The sequence below is a fragment of the Schistocerca nitens genome, chromosome 3 (assembly GCF_023898315.1).
Source record: "Schistocerca nitens isolate TAMUIC-IGC-003100 chromosome 3, iqSchNite1.1, whole genome shotgun sequence".
In the NCBI taxonomy this organism is placed as follows: domain Eukaryota; kingdom Metazoa; phylum Arthropoda; class Insecta; order Orthoptera; family Acrididae; genus Schistocerca; species Schistocerca nitens.
The window spans coordinates 57097770-57118843 of NC_064616.1; the positions used below are offsets into that span (position 1 = coordinate 57097770).

Genomic DNA, 21074 nt, shown 5'->3' on the forward strand with positions numbered 1-21074 from the left:
TTCTGTAACGTGCTTATGAGATTCTCAACACTTCGGGACCGAAGTTTATACAATCCATGGATAGGCACAGACTAAAAATACAAAGGTGAGGGATTAGAATGTCAGTCAGCCCAAGAATTTTATCCATCACTTATCACCCCTGGCAATAAATTGTTACTGACTCTGGAGGGAATATATATATATATATATATATATATATATATATATATATATATATATACAAAGATGATGTGACTGACCAAATGAAAGTGCTGGCAGGTCGACAGACACACAAACAAACAAACACAAACATACACACAAAATTCAAGCTTTCGCAACAAACTGTTGCCTCATCAGGAAAGAGGGAAGGAGAGGGAAAGACGAAAGGATGTGGGTTTTAAGGGAGAGGGTAAGGAGTCATTCCAATCCCGGGAGCGGAAAGACTTACCTTAGGGGGAAAAAAGGACGGGTACACACACACACACACACACACACACACACACACACACACACACACACACACAAGCAGACATTATATATATATATATATATATATACCACTACGAAAATAACAGTCAACACAAATGTGTTGAGGAACGAGACCACTAACCTATGTCAGCAAAAAAAATCAAGACTCTAAAATTGGTATCTCCTCAATAGATACAAAAAAGGTCCTGCATCTAGAAGTGAAATACAATGCATTTAACATCATTAGGTTGGATTATATATAGCCAATTTCCAAAACAAGAACGTATTAATGATGGGTGGGGGGTGGGGGGTGGGAATAAATAAATAAATAAAAAGAGCAGCTGTGTATATCATTCAATCATTCAGATTGCTAAATGGAGGTAGTTCCCAGAGTGTCCTAAAGTGTATGGGTGAGATAAGGACACAAGGTCTTTTTTTTTTTTAATTTTTTCTTTAATTCTTCTAAGTCATACACAGTACCACTGGGTGGTTTAAAAGGCACTTTAACACAATCTTTTATGAATTTTCTGAGGCACTGGTATAAAAAATTTTACATTAGCCTATCAGTTCTGACTATTATATCCATGTGTCAACTGCAAGCAAACAATGCTTAAGTTCTGAAATATTGTAGCAATAAATTTACATTTCTCCTTAACTTCTTCAGCTGTGAAGGACATTCCATGTGTAATTACAGCTTAGAATTTTTTGTATCACTAACGACAAAATCTCCTGAAAGTAGAAAGCTTCTCAGTTATTTTTAAAATTAAGTATCAACACCCTTTTCTCATTTTTTTTAAAAAAAATTAGAAGTCAGTCAGTGATAGAAAAAGTAATGAAAGGGAAATAATACTTCCTTATTACTGATCCTATAAAATAGAAATAATAAGTATCAAATATGAAATAAATATATCAGTCATACCTTTAAAGTATGTCAAAACACAGTGTGGTACAATGACAATAAGTAACAAAAAATACTTGCCATATGAACTTAATATTTAAAATACAAAATTAAGAATAGAGAAATAATATGTTAGATTAGGACTTTTATTCAGCACACGCAAAGAGGAATACTTCAAGACAGTATCGCTTCACCACAACCCAGAAGAAAAGCCTCCCGGAGGGACACGGCTTCGCTGTGGGGCAGTGGCAGCTCGTGCAGGAGAAGATGTAGCAGTGGAGGCAGCAGGAGCCGAAGCAGCAGGGGCCGAAGCAGCAGAAGCAGAGGCAGCAGTGTTTTCATTGTTGACATTGGCATTAATGTTGGTAGTTTCATTTGCATTATCATTGCCATTTGCAACAGATGCTTCTTTCACGCCATTGGTAGTGGTGCCCTCTCCTGTGAGAAGATTACATCTAATAAGAAATGATGAAAAATCCAACAGATCAACACATCTCAAGTGTACAAAAAATTTCTTAACATCTCTTACTTTACTGAGCTTCTGTATAAATTAACTAACAATATTCACTAACATGTGTATTTACCATTTACTATACCAGGCACTGTAAGTAAAAAATATTTGAATACTTAAACGATACTTAAAAAATGAAAGGTATAAATAAAAAGTTGCAAACTACACTGAAGAAGAATGTACTTACCCAAACTTAGGAGGGCTGTTGGGACTGACAGAACAAGAAAAATATGACCAAATTTTAGCCTTCAGAACAATTTACTTGTTTAGGTGCTGAAGAGAGAAATTAAGAAAATAAAGGGAAATGGCAAATGCTGTAGAAGGAAGGCTACAACTATCATAACATTATTCAAAGGGCACAAAGAGGTAACATAACTGACATTGCCCTTAAACCTGGGATAAATTACTTGTATCAATCACAGATCAATTTATATAGGTTTCTGTTAATTGTATGACAGCTGTTTTACACAATAAGCTGCCCTTATGATAGCGAAGTTATGTGAGAGTTTAAGTGCTTTCTAGTACCAAACACTAACCAATGTTGTAATAGTTGCGTTTGTGTATCTTGAAACAGTTACACACTATGTGATCGAAAGTATCCAAAGACCCTATGTAATGCGGAATTGCCCATTAGATGTCATGGGAGGCAGACCCACCAGTACAAAAGGATGTGAGGAGTACTGTGTTGTCAATGCAGTAGCAAAAATAGTAGAATGATTTTGTCAGGTGACCTCAGTGGCTTAAGAGTATGGATGTCACGTGAATAACAAATCCATCAAGAATACTTTAACCCCGCTAAAGCTGCCAAAGTCAACTGTTGGTGATGTGACTATGGTGGAAATGTGAAGGAACAATCATAGTTAAACCAAGACCAGGCAAAACGTCCTGTACTGATGGACAGAGTCCTTAAAGCACTAAGGAGGGTGGCTGTAACAAATCGCACGAAATCAGTCAAGGAACCATTTGAGTTCTGAAGTTCTACGAGCAGTCCACCTAGCAGAATGACTGTGCAAAAGGAGTTGAAAATAATGGGGTACAATGGTCAGTTAGCTCTTTATAAACCACAGATTTCTAATATCAGTCTGAATTGATGCATTGTAAATTGGCGATACTGGACAGTGGGCGACTGGAAAGAAGTGACTTGGAGTGACGAAACACATCATACCCAGTGCAACTCGATGGAAGAGTGGTTTGGTGAATGTCTGGAAAACTTTTACCTCCCATCATGTGTAGTGCCAACAGTGAAAACAGTGAAAGGGGGGGTGGGGGTGGAGGAGAGGAACAGTAGAGGGTATTTTTCAGTGTTAGGGCAGTTTGGGGTGCGGTCCCCTTATTGAACTCAAGGAAATGCTAAATGCAGATGGATATGATCACATTTTACATCTTTGTGTGCTTTGTGTAGTAGAGAAACAGTTCCGAGGCAACGAGTGTATCATCATGACAATATAACTTCTCATAAAACAGTATCAGCAAGGTAATGGCTTGTGGATAAGAAACTTCTTAAATGGAACGGTCAGCCCCGAGTCCAAATCTGAACCCAAGGCAACGTCTTTGGGACTGTTGGAATATCAACTTAGTGATGTTGGATGCTCGAGTCTGGAGCTATGTTCTCTGGTTTCAGTTCTTGAGAAACAATTGGCTGCCATACCTCCACAGACTTTTAGACACCTCACTGGAAGTGTCCCCAGCAGAGTTCATGCTATCAAAGGCAAAGGGTGGACAGACCCTGTATTAACGTCCACTAATGGGTGTCCAGATACTTTCAATTACATAGTGGATTATTGTAACATAGTGTTCTCACAGAGGAATATTCTGGAAAGATATTGGAGAATTTTACTGGAAGGAAGACAGAAGCAAGTTTATACTTCTGATAATTAAGAACTCTCGTACATGGAAGACAAAGAGACATGCTACGGGAGTCAGGCTCTACACAATGTTTGATCATGCTGCTCTTCTGGCCACATGTGGACTACTTATTTATCTGTAGTTGCAAACAGAGGCGGCTTTTTGCACCTCCAATTGATGGAAGTGCTTACTGTTAAATCACAGATACATCTACAGAGAAAAATCATTAATGATATTTTTATGGATGTATTCAACTACTTGCCACCAACAGATATCCTTCAAAGTTTGAAAGACCATAGTTAATAATCTCCCTCACTACAAAGGTCAGTGAAGAACATAATATACCAGCAAGAAATAAGTCACCAGATAAAGAGTCAAAATTTGTCACAAGTATACAGTGACTGAAATTGAAGGAGGAAGTGGTCCAAATAAAGCTGCTAGAAACATTATTTTTAGATACTTTTGCAAAAAGATAATAGCGAACTACAATGCATTTGGTATATTTTAATTCATCAGGGAACAGCAGGATTATATTTTGGGGAGGGGGGGGGGGGGGAGAATACATCTACACTTTTTGTTAAAGTGTAGATTCTGTACCACAGAATTTACATTATGTTACTGTTCACCAACATCAATCTTTCAATAACTTAAACAAGAAACTGGAAATAATTATAGGTTCATACTATATTAGCTCCACTAAAACCAGCTAACCATATAGCTTGAGAAAAATTATGTTAAAAAGTACAATACTAGGAGGAAATATGAGCTACACTAGTATACTATTTCACAAATTGAGCCCACAATGGCATGAAGTACAAAGCTATAAGACATTCTGATAACCTCCTCACAGAAATACAACTATCAACAGCAGCAGACATGCACTTAATTTAGATTAATATCTATTTTCTTTCCAAGTTCCAAAAGTGTGAACAAGTTCTTGTATTGGAGTAGTTAGACATGTGTAAGTGGCCAGCAAGTAATAATATTTATTCAAGCATGAAACTGTTTTACAGTTGACTCCTCCCATACTAAAACCTTTATTGTGAATGTGATTTACAAAATATTTAACCAGCAACTTGAAGATGTCACACCGTATGGAATGAGTTGGGGAATCTCATGGTCAAACCTGGTAATTTCTAAATAATGTAATAGCAATGTGTGACTGCAGTGAAATTATCATGCCATCAAGCCATTATCTGGATATGCACTTCTCTCTTTCATAATAATCATGCAATTTGTGCTCTACAAATGTACTAGTACTATATAAAGCATGCACTCACCTGAAAGGAAAAGCATGTGGTCAACTAAAGTAACTACTGAATGTAAGGCATACAGAAGTGCATGAGCAGCTTGGAGTCTGAATTGAACACAATACTTTCCAAGTAACACAGTCTAGAAAAATATACTGCAGTTGTTAATGATTATTCTATAAGATCTAACAAGTATCTATTTCTGAAAAGTATTTAGTACTGTTCAACACTGCATATGAACAACACTATTTTGAACATCAAAATAAAGTAAGACACTACACTGATATGAACTAAAAATGAGAATAATTTACACATACGTTTCCTGTATTTAGCAGTCTGTTTTGTAGAACTATGCAGTAGTTATACAAATATATTTATCTACTGTCCTGACTGCTTCACTATGTTGAGATGTGTGAAAGCTCTATGAGCCAAAGTACTACCTACGGTCACACAGCAGGCAGATTGCTAATCCAAAAACACTACTATGTTATACAACATACCAAGAAATTTATTTATCCTCCTCCGTACATTTCTGTTAAGTCCATCTGCACTCTCAATACCATCACCAGTAACAGGGTTACGACGGACTTCTGCTGAAAACGCAGAACATGCCACACCAAACATGCCATAGATTACAGCCCACAACTAAGTACACTGACACAGTATTTATAAAGCAGGCAAGAACAGTTATTTCAAACAAAGGGGTGGGCAGAAGGAAAGTAAGGTGACTGCACAAAACAACTCTAGTAGAGAATAAAGCTTCAGCAGGAAATATATAGTTTTCAAAGAACTGCAAATAACTTTCTTCAAAGACTTACAATGAAATCCACCCCCCCCATCCCCTTTTCACTCCCCCCCCCCCCCCTCTCTCTCTCTCTCTCTCTCTCTCTCTCTCTCTCTCTCTCTCTCTCTCTCTCTCCCTCCCCCCCCCCTCCACACACACACACACACACACACACACACACACACACACACACACACACACACACACACACACACACACACACACACACACATTGTGTTTTCCTCCAACATTCCCAAGTATTTCCCAGGTGTCTGAATACAAGTCTCAATAAACTGCACCATTCTCATGAGGTATATTCATGATTTATAATATACTTTATAGATGACTAATATTAACACTAAATGTGACTGCTTTTGCTTGTGAAATTTTACAAGCACAATCTGGGAAGATTTCAGAATTTAGCACACTGTAAACCCCCCCCCCCCCTTTCCAGCAACAAGCTAAATGTCAAACGAAACATGTTGAGTTCTACACTTTTTTTGATTAGAATGATTCTAGCAACTCACTCACATCAAAGCCGAGAAAAACATTTTACTATTTACAACACTGAGTTTCAACTGCAATTCTATCTTCTTCCAGAATTAATCCTTCACTTTACAGTGAGATATTCTTGTTAAACTCCCTGATAAGTCAAAACTGTGCACTGGACCAGCACTTTGCCTTGCCTTCATGGCTATGTTCTTACTGACTGAGCTATTCAGTTTGTGACCCAGAACCACAGTTTCAAATAGCAAAATTTAAGCTTGCAGGCAGATCACGAGTTACACTCAGCTTTATCAGTAAAAGCACTGCCTGTGAAAAATAAGGGACCAGGTTGGAGTCCGTGTCTGCATAGACCTAAATCTTTCTGGCTAGTAAAAACAAACAGTCTCCATTTCTCACACACTCTAACCTCTGAATGCTCACAATCCACAAATTTTTCATGTAATTACTCATACATATTTAGTATGCAGACTTTGTACTTTTGTAATTCATTTATTAAAAACATGAAAAATAATTCCCTATAAACCATAACTGAACAGCTAGATGTCTACAACTTTCCAGGAATCATGTCCACCACCGTAAGTGGCAATTATTAAAGAAAAGAAGAAAATGTACTTAACAAACATAAAGCACCCTTAGGAGGTATTGGGCAAGAACTGGAAACATGCTTTCATACCAGATACCTGTTCCAAAATAATGCATGCATGTCACTTACATTGATATCCTTTGCAGAATCAAGAGATATGCAGGAACTTTAAATTCTTTTGAACATTGCATAATGTTGTCTCAAACTGCATCTGTTAACTAAAGGTGAGAACAATCGCTCCAAAACACTATCTCAAACTGTTCAGAGAGAAAACTAGATTTTTCTCTACAGTTTTCAATTGTTTTGACAATATTCATCACAAAACTGGACCAATATTTATTGTTCACAGTCGCTAGCAGCAAGAATCTGGCTTCTAATTGTCACTGGCAAAAATGCTTAAGGTCCCTGATAGATGCCATAGAAACAGATGCAATTTTGAGACAGCCACTCACCTCTGGGAGAGTATATGTTCTTGCCATTAGCAGCAGGTGTGTTATCCAGCTCATCACCAAAGCCAAGGTTAGATTTAGATTTCAATGAATATGGAGTAACAGGTTTCGTGGTCACTTCACCAAATAATCTATTGTGGGTATCATTACCAGACTTTACACGAGCAGGTGTAGTATTAACAGATTCTGGTTCAACGAATAATGATGACTGCATATAATTGGTGCGGCGTTTGGGGCTCTGATCCACAGGTGCAGTCCCAAAAATATCACTTGATCCTCCACCTGGTGGTTTCAGTACCCTGCAATGACATAACAGACATGAATGAAAATTTCAGACTACACACAACATAATTACTTCTGCATCTAAAGGAAAATTGCTTCAATGCACTAGAAATAAAATAGAGCCATGATTTCTCTTAACACATTAATTCAAATATTTTGATTTATCTGAACACGCAAAAGGATACAGAATCCATTAATAACTGAAACTGCTGAATTTTAACAAACAGCAGTTTCAATTTTACACTGTAGTAAAAGCAATAAAATGAATTATGTCATACAAATAACTTCACACTTAAGCACACCTTTGAATTTAGTTTAAATCCTTCATTGCTTAATAATACCTGTCTGTACACTCTTAATAGCTTACACACAGTTGTGGAGTCTTACTCAGATGTCACTGCCAGGTTAAACCTAGGCGTAGAAAGTAGGTGGTCGACAAAAGCTCTTTATTACCAGATCTTTAAGCCACATACTGAACCAAAACCCAAGTCTTTTACCATGTGTCATGAAGTACGGCATGTCAGAATCGCATCTAAAGGATGGATCAGCAGCCTAAACTTTTCAAATACCTTAGTGCTATTTTAAGCTATTAGTTCACATACAGATGCCATGTTTCAGGCTCAATCTCTCTCTTTTGACCTCACTGTCAATGGAATCACATACACAGCACCATTGTATAAAAACCCAGTTTATAGTCAGTCAATTCTAAGCAGCTAAAAGAACATGCCATTTAAAGTTTTGTGCCAAGCAATGAACAACATTAAAAGTAACTAAATATAGGATGTACAGATACCATCACAACTTGGGAAAACAGCGAATGATACTTCTTATTGTTGCTGTGTTTCCACTCCAGCTATGCTTAGCTACAACCATAAATGTTTCACATGAAACTCCCAACAAAATCCTCCTCCAACAACATTGTCACCAGTTTTTTTTTCTCCTTATTATGATCCAAGTATGACATTCCACTGCCTCAAAACACAAATAAATTTTCCATTGTAATGACACATCTTAACATTTTAAAGATTTTTTTATCACACTATCTTATAGAAAGCCATACGAGGAAAGTGTCAAAATATGCTGGACTAATGAACCGAGTGAGAAGACCTGCTGAACTACAGTTTGACCCTTTTCACAAGTAATTTGTTTATAAAATCTATCACCAACTGCAAAGAAAAGCCAAAGGATTCACTTTTAGATAGTAAAAACGTTCTAACAAATCTTATCGTAGCGTTTCCAGCATTATTTTCTTAAGCATTGTACTTGCCTCAGGTGACCTGGTGATCCTTTACAATCTGCTCCAAAGAGATCATGGCATTCACCACCTGGAGGTTTCACTGACCTGGAATATTACACTATTGAAGCATATAGGAATGCAGATAAAATGGCAAATTTTTCAGCTTTATGATACTGCATCACTTGTTGAAGCAGTGTGTTCAGCTGTACCACTTCTGCCAAATTTGGTAGTTAAGCCATCTGCTGCTGCATTTTACAGGTAGTTTCAATTAAGTTTGGAATCCAAAACCTATAGGATTCCCCAGTGTCAAGGACAATACTACTATTATCAGTTGCTCCATATCCCTCTGTCAGCTAAAACTACATATTTTTGTTAAGCCATTCAACAATGTCACCCAACTGTTACTGATATTAGCTGATGAGACAACTGCCTCCAGTCCTTATTACTGTCATGCCACTGTATTATGAGTTACTGCAAGTTCAGTCACATGTGCTGCCACAGCTGTCAGTTTGATCGTGCATGTATTTAAACACACAATTACTTGTTAACAAAGTGTCATGGAAATAACACATTGCATTAATTATGACAGCCAAATGAACAAACATTTCTAAAAATAAATCAAATCATGGTATTCTATTATTGATGCAAACATCCACAATTAGGACTTCAGTCAAAACAGACAGCTGTGATATTAAAAATAGACATCGCACAATAATCGTCATCTCATTAGAAAATGACTTAGTGCTAAGATCCAAATAAGGAAGAAAAATCAAGTAAATGCGCCAAAAATAAAACTTTTACAAGTCTGAATACTTCACGGCAATATTAAGCTAGAATTAGCTAGAAGCTCAAGAGATGAAATATCCAGATGAAAAGGCTTAATGTGTATGTCCCCCCCTCCCCCTCCCCTCGCCCTCTTATTAACAAGAACACCAGCAATTCCAAAACAACTTGTTTTGCATCTGCCATGTTCATGTGCCCAAACGCGAAAACTGTACCTTCTTCTGCTGGAAAGAAATTACCAATGTAACATCTAAAATATCATCCACGTGGAGTCTCTGCAGCCCAAATGTAGCTGCTACAAAAATGTTAGCATAATATTTTGTTGGGGGAATTTGGTTCTGTGTGAAACATGTTGATCACCAGAAGTTCCACATCATAGTATTACTGTGGTTTGAAGTTTAACTACTGTATCATTGTTCGAGATTTTTTGTTCGACAATTCATCAGTAGTTTCAGAATTTTACAGACGTTACACGCCGAACTACTTCCGAGCTCAACAATGGTGTCTGTACTTCGATCCATTCCGTGAGAGACGGAAACGCTCCCCGTACTTGTTACCACTCTCCCCTACCTTGCGTGACGCGGCACCCACCCACCCTGCACCGTAATGGAAGAGGGACGTGAAGACCGGCTAGTCAATGTATTCAGTCTTGGCAACGAACACGCCTTAATGTCTACCGCGTTACGTTTATTCTCTTTGAAAAACTGCCCGCAACTCGTGGTTAGCGTTGCTGCCTCTGGATCACGGGTTCGATTCTCGGCCAGGTCGGGGATTTTCTCCTCCTGGGGGACTGAGTATTGTGTCGTCATTTCATTATTATTCGGGAAAATGGGGAGACTGGGCAGTGTAAGAATTGGCAATTTGTACGGGCTCTGATAACCGATCACCACCATCACCTGAAAAAAAATTCCAATTCTAAAAACAACACACATTAACGCCCATAAAAATAGAGCGAAAGATATTTAGTATTGTCTTGATTGATAGCGTAACAAGTCTATTTGAAAAATGCTATGAATCATCTGGAAGAAACGCTACGGCCTTAAAGAGTCAAAATCTTGTAGCAATGTCATTAGGTTAGTTTCTGAAAATTTCAGTACGAAAATGGAAAGTACATCCAGCAAGTTGCAATCGAGAGTAATGAGTAAAACAAAATCTACTAGCCAGTTGTTGTAGCAAGAATGTGCAGTGTCTACTTTATTACCAAAACCTAACACTTTCCACAGAACCTATCTGAGTAATAATACTTCAATCCAGACGCGATAAACTGACTATGTCGAGGAATTCTGCTATCTTTTAATACAAATTACTAAAGGTACCTTCTACAAAAATATATCGTACAGACATTGAAGTAGAAGGACTGATGCGCAGTCTTTGTAGTCACACCTAGTTGTGATGGTTATTTTAAGTAGAGATATTCTGAGCGATTCATCAGGACTTACGATGAGTTACCAAGATCATCATCGCAAATCAAGCCCATAACAATTGCATTTAGTTTCATTCTGATTATATGGTAGTCACCTTTAACGGTAAATTGCGGTGATGTGGCATCAGAGAATGTTAATGAGAAGTAAACCGCGAACAATTTTACAGGCTCAGAGACGAAATTACACTTAATGCGACAAAGCTGAAGATAGCTTTTTCTGTTCTGACTTTTACAATTTGTCAGGCGGCGAAACACTTCTCTAGACGCCGAAACTGACGATGAGACACGAGATGATTTGCTAACGTCTTTACCATACGTACAAGTCTCTATGGAATTCGCGATGCCGGGAAGTGTCACCATGCACCCACAAATGTAATGCGACATCTGGAAAGCGCTAAAGGTGATTAACGTTATATCACTGACAAATTGTAAGAAATTAACCAGCATTTTTCCTTTCTCTGCGGATGATGTCTGACAAGTGTACTACTGTAATACCGCCTAGCAGTACCAACCTCTGTAAAGGCGACAGGTCACAGTACCAACAGCATCTGTCTACACATCTACCACTTTAGCCATGTATTGCTGTTTCAGAGCAAACACTACCGTAACCCAACTTTCTATTCGTTAAACACTAGTAAGTGGCTTCTAAACTGGAACGAAGGACAAGAAACAAATTTCAGCGAAATTTCCTATGAACCAGCAAGGCAGGACCTTGTCGAAATGAGATTACAAGATTTTCTCTGACTTCGTAAAATTTATTAGCGCATTCTATGAACAATATGAATACAAAGCAGGTTGCGGCCATGTGGAGCTGGTCCTTAAAAGAGTGAGGGCAACGTCCGCAAAGGAAATCGACAGGTCCTACAAACCACTATGTCTACAGCAAAGGTATTTGGTAGAAGGTGACCCTTAGTTATATACTTTGTCAGCAAATCGGCATTAGCTGAGCAGCAGGGATTGAAAGTATCCACTGATCTTATTTGGCGAAAACATGACTTCTCTGCTACATTTATTGCTAAAACTAAATCAGTACGTATTGCTAAGGTAATAATCATTGCTCCCACCAGTAATGTAATGTAATCTTGCCATCATGATCGACAGTTATGTTGTGCACCGGTTGCTTGAAACATGAACTTGGCACTATATTACGAAAAGTATCCGGAGGACATGTAATGCGGAACTGGCCACTGGATGTCATGAGGTGGACCAGTCTGTGTAAAAGGAGGCGGAAAGTAGTATGTTGTCAGTGGAGAAGCACTAACAGCAGGGTGCGTCAGCCATGATAGGTCAGCAATATCGAACTTATACCACGTCCTTTAATGTCATCTGAATAACAAATCAAACAGGAACATTTCACCCCTTCTAAAGCCGCACAAGTCGCCTGCTGATGATTATAAAGTGGAAACGCAAACCAACAACCGCAACTAAACCTCAATTGGACAGACCTCTTACTGACCGAAAAGGAGCGACGAGCACTATGGCGGGTGGTTATAAAAATACGGTATGGAATCAGCACAAGAAATCACTCATCAGTTCCAAAATGCTACTAGCACTCCAGCTAGCACAATGACTCTGCGCAGAAAGTTAAAAAGAATATGATATAATATTCGGCCAGCTCCTCGTTAGCCATACGTTTACGTAGTCAATGTTATGCGACACTTAGCTAAAGGTGAAGTACGGAGGAGGAGGACGACGTGGCGTCACGGCAGGGTAGGTGTTTTTCGTGGTTAGGTTGTGGTCCCCTTACGGCGCTTAAAATGCGGAACACATTTTACCGCACTGCGCACAGTAGAGGAACAGTTAGAAGATGATTCATTGTATCAACATGAAAATGCACCCTGTAAACGCAGCATCTGTGAGGCAATGGTTTGTGGACAGTAGCCTTTCTGAAATCGACTGGCATGACCTGTTCAGAGTACTGACCTGAACCCAACAGAACACCTTTGGATCGAGGTAGAACTTAAGACTTCGTTCCAGGCACCAGCGTCCTACATAACTATCTTCTCTGGTTTTGGGTCTTGAGGAAGAATGGGCTGTCATTCTACGTCTACTTAGACACTCCGCAATTCGCACTTACGTGCCTGGCAGAAGGTTCATCGAACCACCTTCACAATAATTCTCTATTATTTCACTGTCTAATAGCGCGTGGAAAAAACGAGCACCTATAGCTTTCCGTGCGAGCTCTGATTTCCCTTACTTTATTATAATGATCATGTCTCCCTATGTAGGTCGGAGTCAACAAAATATTTTTCGCATTCGGAGGAGAAAATTGGTGATTGAAATTTCTTGAGAAGGTTCCATCGCAACGATAAACCACCGCAACTCCTGTCACGTCAGTGACACACACTCTCCCTTATTTCGCGACAATACAAAATGCGCTGCTCTTCTTTGAACTTTCTCGATTTGTTCCGTTAATCCTATATGGTAAGGATCCCAGACCGCGCAGCAGTACTCCAAAAGAGGGCCAACAAGCATCGTGTAGGCTTATTAGTAGATCTGTTGCATTTTCTAAGTGTTCCACCAGCAAAACGAAGTCTTTGGTTTGCCTTCTCCGCAATATTTTCTGCGTGTTCTTTCCAATTTAAGTTGTTCGTACTTATAATTCCTTGGAATTTAATTGAATTTATGGCCTTCAGATTTGACTGATTTATCGTGTAATCCAAGTTTAACGTATTTCCTTTTAGCACTCACATGGATGAGCTCTCACTTTTCATTGTTTAGGGTGAAGCGCCAATTGCCGCATCCCACATATCTTTTCTAAATCGTTTTACAATTTGTTTTTATCTTCTGATGACTTTGCTGATGATGCTGTCGTTCACCATCTAGTAAACAACTTAACACCGCTGCTCAGGTTGTCTCATAAATCGTTTATATATGTTGTACATAAGGAGCATCAGAGGGCCTGTAACACTACCTTGGGGAACGCCAGAAATCACTCCTGTTTTACTCTATGACTTTCCGCCAGTTACCACGAACTGTGACCTCTCTGTCAGGAATACACGAATCCAGTCACATAACTGAGGCGATATTAAATAAGCATGTAATTTCACTACAAGTAGCTTGTGTGGAAATCTAGAAATACGGAATCAATTTGAAATCCTTTGTCAATAGCACTCAACACTTCGTGTGAGTAAAGAGCTAGTCGTGTTTCACAAGAAGGATGTTTTCTAAATCCGTGTTAACCGTGTGTCAATTGACTTTTCTCTTCGATGTAATTCATTATGTTCGAACACAATATATGCTCCAAAATACTGCTGCATGTCGCCGTTTATGATACGGGCCTGTAATTTAGTGGATTACTCCTACCACCTTTCTTGAATATTGGTGTGACTTGTTCAACTTCCCAGTCCTTGGGTGTGGATCTTTCGTCGAGCAAGGGATTGTTTACAATTGTTAAGTATGAAGCTACTGCATCAGCATACTCTGCAAGGAACCTGATTGACATATAGTCTGGACCGAAGACTTATTCAGACACCTCACTGAAAGTGTCCCCAGAAGAGTTCACGCTGGCAGAAAGGCGAAGGGTGGACACATCTCACTTTAATGTCCATATACTTTTCATCAGATAGCATATATTATGCTTCTTAGAATCTATTCGTATTGCAGAGTGGAAAGTCGATCTTTAGCGTCCCAAAGTTTGAGGAGATCCACAGTAGCCTGGTGAAGAGGTCTTATCTAAGAGCAAGCACCAATGAGACGTAAAACTGTGTATGAAAATTACAGGTTATTTAATAGTTTTATACCTCCTCTTACGTATCATTCGAACTTTATGAATAGAGCCTCCCCAAATAAGTCTTCAAGTAGTAATTTAAGTTTCTCGCTAGTATTATGTATAGGTTCCAATGAACACAGTACAGACGCATGATTGATTATTTTCAGCAAATACGTACGAGTGCGTTATCAAAGCGAAACCACCACTGATTCGACACAGACAAACTGAACAGTATCGCCATTTTATTGCTGGAAACATTACGATTTTTAGTGCCACTTAAATGTAGAACTAACTAAACCAACCTGAAATTTAGCGTTAATACCACATGGTGACGTTATACATAGAGGTGAATAGTCTTTTCTGTCTGAAACAGTCATCCAGCTATTTATGGATATCTGTGGGGCTGTACTGAACCAAGGTGGAGTTGTGCAATTTTACATCGACCGTTTTCTTTCGCGCGACAGGTCACAAGCATTCAGTTACAAGCGTTTGAATATCATAACCATGGGTTAAGAACTTCACATTTCATCAAGAACAACTTTGACTCAGTAAAACACGTTTAAAGAAACTGATTTATTTATGTTGTGGGCATTTAGGATCACCAACTTAACAATAATGTACAAACTCTCAGAATATTAGTCTGTACTTCACGTTAGCGTTTCCACAGTACAACTACACGACGACCGGGCTTACATGGTGCTGCTGAAAATCCCTTATGTATAGACAAAAAAAGTTCAAATCGTACTATCTGTAGCTCCATCGTCTGCAAACTACAATCTTCTTTATACCATTCTTTTTAACAACCGCTGTGTAAACTTGGTCGAAGCCGACAAAACGTGTAAATATTGTTACTTTAGACCTTCATACTAAACATTCCTCAACGGAGCCAAGTCAACGTCCATGAGAATGACGTGGCTTAATAAACATGTCGTCTAAAAATCGCAAATCCTTAGCGACCAAATGTAGAAACAGGGATGGGATAACTTGCCTTAATATAACACTATTATATTGGTAAAGTTTAGCGCGAGGCACATGCAATAAAAACAACCACACGCACGAAAACGCATCAGGGTCAACGCAGAACACGCATAACGCGACACATGCGCTGTGTCCGTTTGTTATTTCTTTTCGGAGCGTTGCCACTTCCACTCACTGCACCAATCTAAAACACACGAGAAATGCGCTGAAGATAGGTGTACACCAACTGTGTGACTACTTGCATTGTCAAATGCGATAGGCTACGCAAATTTCGCGTTTTTTTGATTACAAAAATGGTTCAAATGGCTCTGAGCACTATGGGACTTAACATCTATGGTCATCAGTCCCCTAGAACTTAGAACTACTTAAACCTAACTAATCTAAGGACATCACACAACACCCAGTCATCACGAGGCAGAGAAAATCCCTGACCCCGCCGGGAATCAAACCCGGGAATTTGATTACAGTAACAGAAAATTTAAATAATCCGCTTTCTGTGGAAGCAGTTAAATTCTGCACTCTCCTAACTAAAATCCAGTATTTGAACGGAATTCACTAAAGAGAGGAAAAATATCTAGAACAGTAGAGTGACATTCGACGCCTTAATAATGAACCCTACGCATCCAACAGGGGCTGTTCCGGTTCTGGCGCGGAAGTCAAAACAGAATAAGAACAGACAGTCTGGTGGGACCCCTCGCCTGCTGCACTCAAAAGCGCCAACCACGCGTCGCAGCGCACCCCATTCTGCCCCCCACTCTCCCAACACACACTGTGACAATAATACCAGACATAAAAATGAAGCATATGCTGTTTCAACCAGCGTTTCGAATATATAATGGCGAAAGAAACCAACACTTTTATCTGAAAATAACTGTCCGGAAATTATTTCTCCAGTTTTTCTCGATGAACAAATCACACAATGAACTCCTGTCTCAAAAGAGTTATCACTACAGAAAAAATTAGGCTTATACTCTGGATTTAACGGAGACAAAAATTTAGGCACAACACAGCGATAAAATATTAACAATATTGTAGTGTTACATACATACCACTAGACAATCGTCAGCAATTTTTCTTTTTCTTATGACGAGGAATTCAGCGTAGGACAAGAGACGTCCATCGTAAGCACTTAAGTTTTAGTATTTTGGTGGACTAATTAAATTTTTCCTAAAGGTGTTGCAGGATAATTTGAAGTGCGAAGCCTCCCACGTATCTTTGTTGGAGGGAGGGGGGGGGGGGGCGGAATATAAGATATGCAAAAGGGAATTAACACTAGTGTCGCTAGTGGTATTTCGCGCAGTCAGACTATGTAAATTTTCTGACTAGCGCATGCTTGCAGCCTCACCTTTTTTTGCCGTAGCCCACGTTGTCGAGCTCGATATGTCGATATGCCGCGTACACCGCCATGACGCCTGGTAGCGAGCAACTGCGCGCCTGCCGCCTCCCGCGCGCTTATATAGACTGCTTCCCTTCCCTTCCCTTCTCCACCCTTCCACCTGGAAGCGGCGCGGCGCGACGCGGCGTACCGTTCGTTCACCCTACCCAGCAGGACGGCGGGGGGCTCTCGACGTCGATACGCCCAGCGCGCACCAAAACACACACTATATATAGTTAGCCACCACTCTGCCCCAAAAACTGCAAATGAAGTCCTCTGTCAAGAGATGCAATGGCACACAGTCTTTTTCGTCAGTTGCAGTATCACGCCAAAATAAATTCCTAGCGCGCTCCGAAAACGAGATACTATTTTCGTATTTCACGAGGGATGTTCCATGTGCATTCCGAATTTCGCGTAATATACTTACAAGATGCGAGTCATGAATGTGTGTCCAAATTTCATCCGACTAAGGGGCAAACCGATATGTACTTGAGAACTGCCCCAGGAAGATGTAGACATCTATCTGGCTTCATTCACACAGCTGAAGTTAGGTGATAAGCAGGTGGACTAAACAAATTTATTTACAAGAAGACATTTATGCTTCAATACGAACATCCGTGTAGTGAGAGAAGTCGCAAACAACTCTATCGGTAAACCGATTCCCAAACAGATTGGCTAATCTCTTACTTTCCTTCTCCCGACAGGACGTTAAATCTCTCCCCCTTCCTTCCTTGCTCTCGCTTCTAGTGCCGTAGGTATCGAGTTGTAATTAGACAAGAATAATTCATGGAAAGCAATTCCTGCGGCATGGGATTTACAATCCACCTGTAGTATTCCCATAAAATGTCTTGTTAATTCACAACAACCAATGAGAATGGGGTGGAGGTTACGCAGCGATTGAACAAGGAGATACAGTGTCTGTATAACGATTTGTAATTTCCAGCCATACAGAGAATTCGCTGAAAGTACTAAGCTCAACCTTCTGGAGAGGAGATTGGAGGGAGAGAGAGAGAGAGAGAGAGAGAGAGAGAGAGAGAGAGAACTGTTCTTCCATGTAGCTCTATAATTGCGACAAAACAGCTGTATCTCTGCTGAGCGTACACGTTCGTTACTATAGATCGATGCCGAGTGAAACCTACAAAAGTGTAGCAGATTTAGAGAAACCACTGAAGTATCCAGCCAATCATTTCGAAATTCCTCCCGGTATCGGGGGTAAGTAGGCATCTGCTTGCGATAGGGCATCAAAATTTTTCAGGGTTCGTCTATCGTCCACTCCTACACTAAGCAGCGAGCCACTAAAATGCACTCAGACATTCCAGAAGCCAATTCGCAGCTGTCCGCCCGGCGTCTGCATTGGAATGGTTTCTGCGCCTTTTCTCGGTGAAGGTGGCACGGCGAAAGCCGTTCACCAAGTCGCTTTTTTCACTGTTCTCACAATGCAGACGCAAATTTTATGAAATAAACATACTGGATGGACAGCGAAAGCTATAGTGAGAACACAAGAACTACAAGACGCTAACACTTTCCCCAGGGGCCATCTGTTTGCCGCGCCTATGGTACAAATCCAGTAGTCTCGCCTTTCCACTCATAACCTCAAAAATGTTAACTGTTTCAAGGAAAGTGTAAGCCAATAAAGCAAAGAAAAGTGACATTTCGAAGGTGAAAGGTTAAACATCTTATGTATTCTGGTAAAATAATCCAGTACGCAATCACCATTTACACCAACACTACAACATACTCAGACAAAAGAACGACGCACCATGAAGGAATTCATCTAATGGGACGGAAATCAGTAACTGAGATGTAAATGTATGGACAAACAAACTATTACAATTTCAGAAAAGTTGTATGATTAATTCAATAGAAAGAGCTTCACAAACTGAGCAGTTCAATGCGTTGGTCCACCTGTGGCCCTTAAGCAAGTAGAAGCAAATAGTTATTCGGTTTGAAATTAATTGACAGTTGTTGGATGTCCTCCTGAGGGACATCGTGCCAAATTCGGTGTAACTGCCCATTAGATTGTCAAAATCCCGATTTGCTTGGAGGACCCTGCCCATAATGCTCCACACGTCCTCGATTGGGGGTGCAAGGGCGGATTTATCAAGCACGAAGACAAGCAGTAGAAACTCTCGCCGTGTGCGGGTTGGTATTATCTTGCTGAAATTTAAGCGCAGGATGGCTTGTGATGAAGCGCATCGAAACGAGGCGTAGAATATCGTCGACGTACTGCTGGGCAGTAAGGGTGGCGCGGATGACAACCAGAGGGGTTCTGCTATGGATAGAAATGGCACCTGAGACCATCACTCCTGGTTGTCGGGCGACAGTCAGTTTGGTATCCCACCTCTGTCCGGTGCGTTTCCAGACAAGTTTTCGCCCTAAGATCTCGTTGACTGGAGTGGTATTGTCTTTAGTTATGAGTCCAGCTTTGACCGTGGCCCCATGACCAGCCAATAGGTGTCTGGAGACGACCTAGACAGCGGTGGGATACCAACTTGACTGTCAGCCACCACAAATTTGAATGCACAGGTACGTACCACAGTTTGAGCACACTATTTCCGAAAACTTAGGTATTTTCAAGGTCTACATTCAGTGGCCCACGTGACAGGTCTGACTTTCCATACTAGAGCTCGTCGAACCATAAAATCATATCTTGTAGAAGGTTGATACAAGTATCATCAAAGAAGGTTTTACAGTCGGTATTTGAAGCCTGACTGTCGTTCTTTATTCTGAATCAACGAAACTAAAATAGGACTTTCCGTCTGTTTTGATGAAAAATAAAAAATATCTTGATTGGCGACTCCATGGAGTGTTCTGTGCACCACGACCAGATAATGGATGCAATTGGAAGGAGAAACAGCATTGGTCATATTTTTTTTGTTTTATTATCCGCAAAATCGATTTTCGGTCACTTAGTGACCATCCTCAGTGCTGTAAGATACAATTAAAATTGGTAGGCACTAGTAAACTGAGCAAGTTTATGTGATCGCTCTAAGCTTGTTGATACCAGTGCCTACCAATTTTAATTGTATATTACAGCACTGAGGATGGTCACTAAGTGACCGAAAATCGATTTTGCGGACAATAAAACAAAACAAAAAATACGACCAATGCTGTTTCTCCTTCCAATTATATCATAATTATCTGAATGAAACATTAAAAAGGAAAATACTTCCTAATGTCTGCAGAATCTTAGGAAGTTTTTTTTCTTTTCAGTATTATCGAGCACCGACGCAAAATTCAGCCGCAGTTAAATGAAACATTTCCTGTGTTCATTTGGCGAAATGAATTAACCAACTAATGAATATTTCTTTCGGTCTGAATTTATTGTGAAGAGGGAAAAATGCCAATGCGGTTCCCTTACAATCAAAAATAGCACAGAAATCTAACACAAAAGACGGGCGTATACAGTTTAGCACTGAATGAGTGTTACCACGGAAGGACAAAGCCACCCAGACACTTAACAACGTAGTACGCGAGACCAATTGTGTTCTGGAGGGGTAGGTGAAGTTTAAGCGCACTATATGATTCGCCTTTTTAGTGCAACATCCCCGCCGTTTCGTGGGCAAAAATGTTACTGCCAGTAACTATGTTACTAAGGAATATCGCATGACGAGAGCTGAATGCACTGCTACATTATTTTGAACCTCACCCATCAAATGAAGCGTCCACTGAAACTATGCATATTTCATCACTAGTGCTTATTATGTTCTGAATTTGCTCTTTACTTTTCGATAATAGTTTTCTATAGACGATAAACCGATTACTTCTTGACCGTCAAATCGTATAGTGAGGCTCGACTTGCACTCCCATAAAAAAAGCATATAAGAAATTCTGATAAAGATCAACGTAAACATTCAAAAACCTCGACGGCAAGAAGATTAACGTGCAGTCCACGACGGCACCATTAAATACAAGCTATAATTGGTCACAGATGGTACAGGCAACAGGCCGTTTACCTTAGTTAACAAACACAAACCGCAGGAAACCTCAAACTGTCTCGTCGTTTGGTG

General features: G+C 39.9%; 1 protein-coding gene across 5 annotated transcripts in view; it reads right to left on the reverse strand.

Annotated features, from left to right (window-relative positions):
- Positions 1–1473: 1473 nt before the first annotated feature.
- The window catches only part of LOC126248020 (microtubule-associated protein Jupiter-like), a 113508-nt gene continuing 93907 nt past the window's right edge, over positions 1474–21074 (reverse strand). For 2 of the 5 annotated variants that reach the window (XM_049948606.1, XM_049948607.1), the window contains exons 2-4: positions 7278–7573; positions 5452–5541; positions 1474–1783 (exon numbers count right to left, since the gene is read on the reverse strand). In XM_049948606.1, coding sequence (XP_049804563.1) covers positions 1536–1783; positions 5452–5541; positions 7278–7573 — 634 coding nt within the window. In that variant the 3' untranslated portion in view covers positions 1474–1535. Of the gene's footprint in view, positions 1784–5451; positions 5542–7277; positions 7574–8823; positions 8899–17034; positions 17131–21074 lie in introns of those variants that run through there. The other 3 variants (XM_049948604.1, XM_049948605.1, XM_049948609.1) reach the window with 3 other exon arrangements.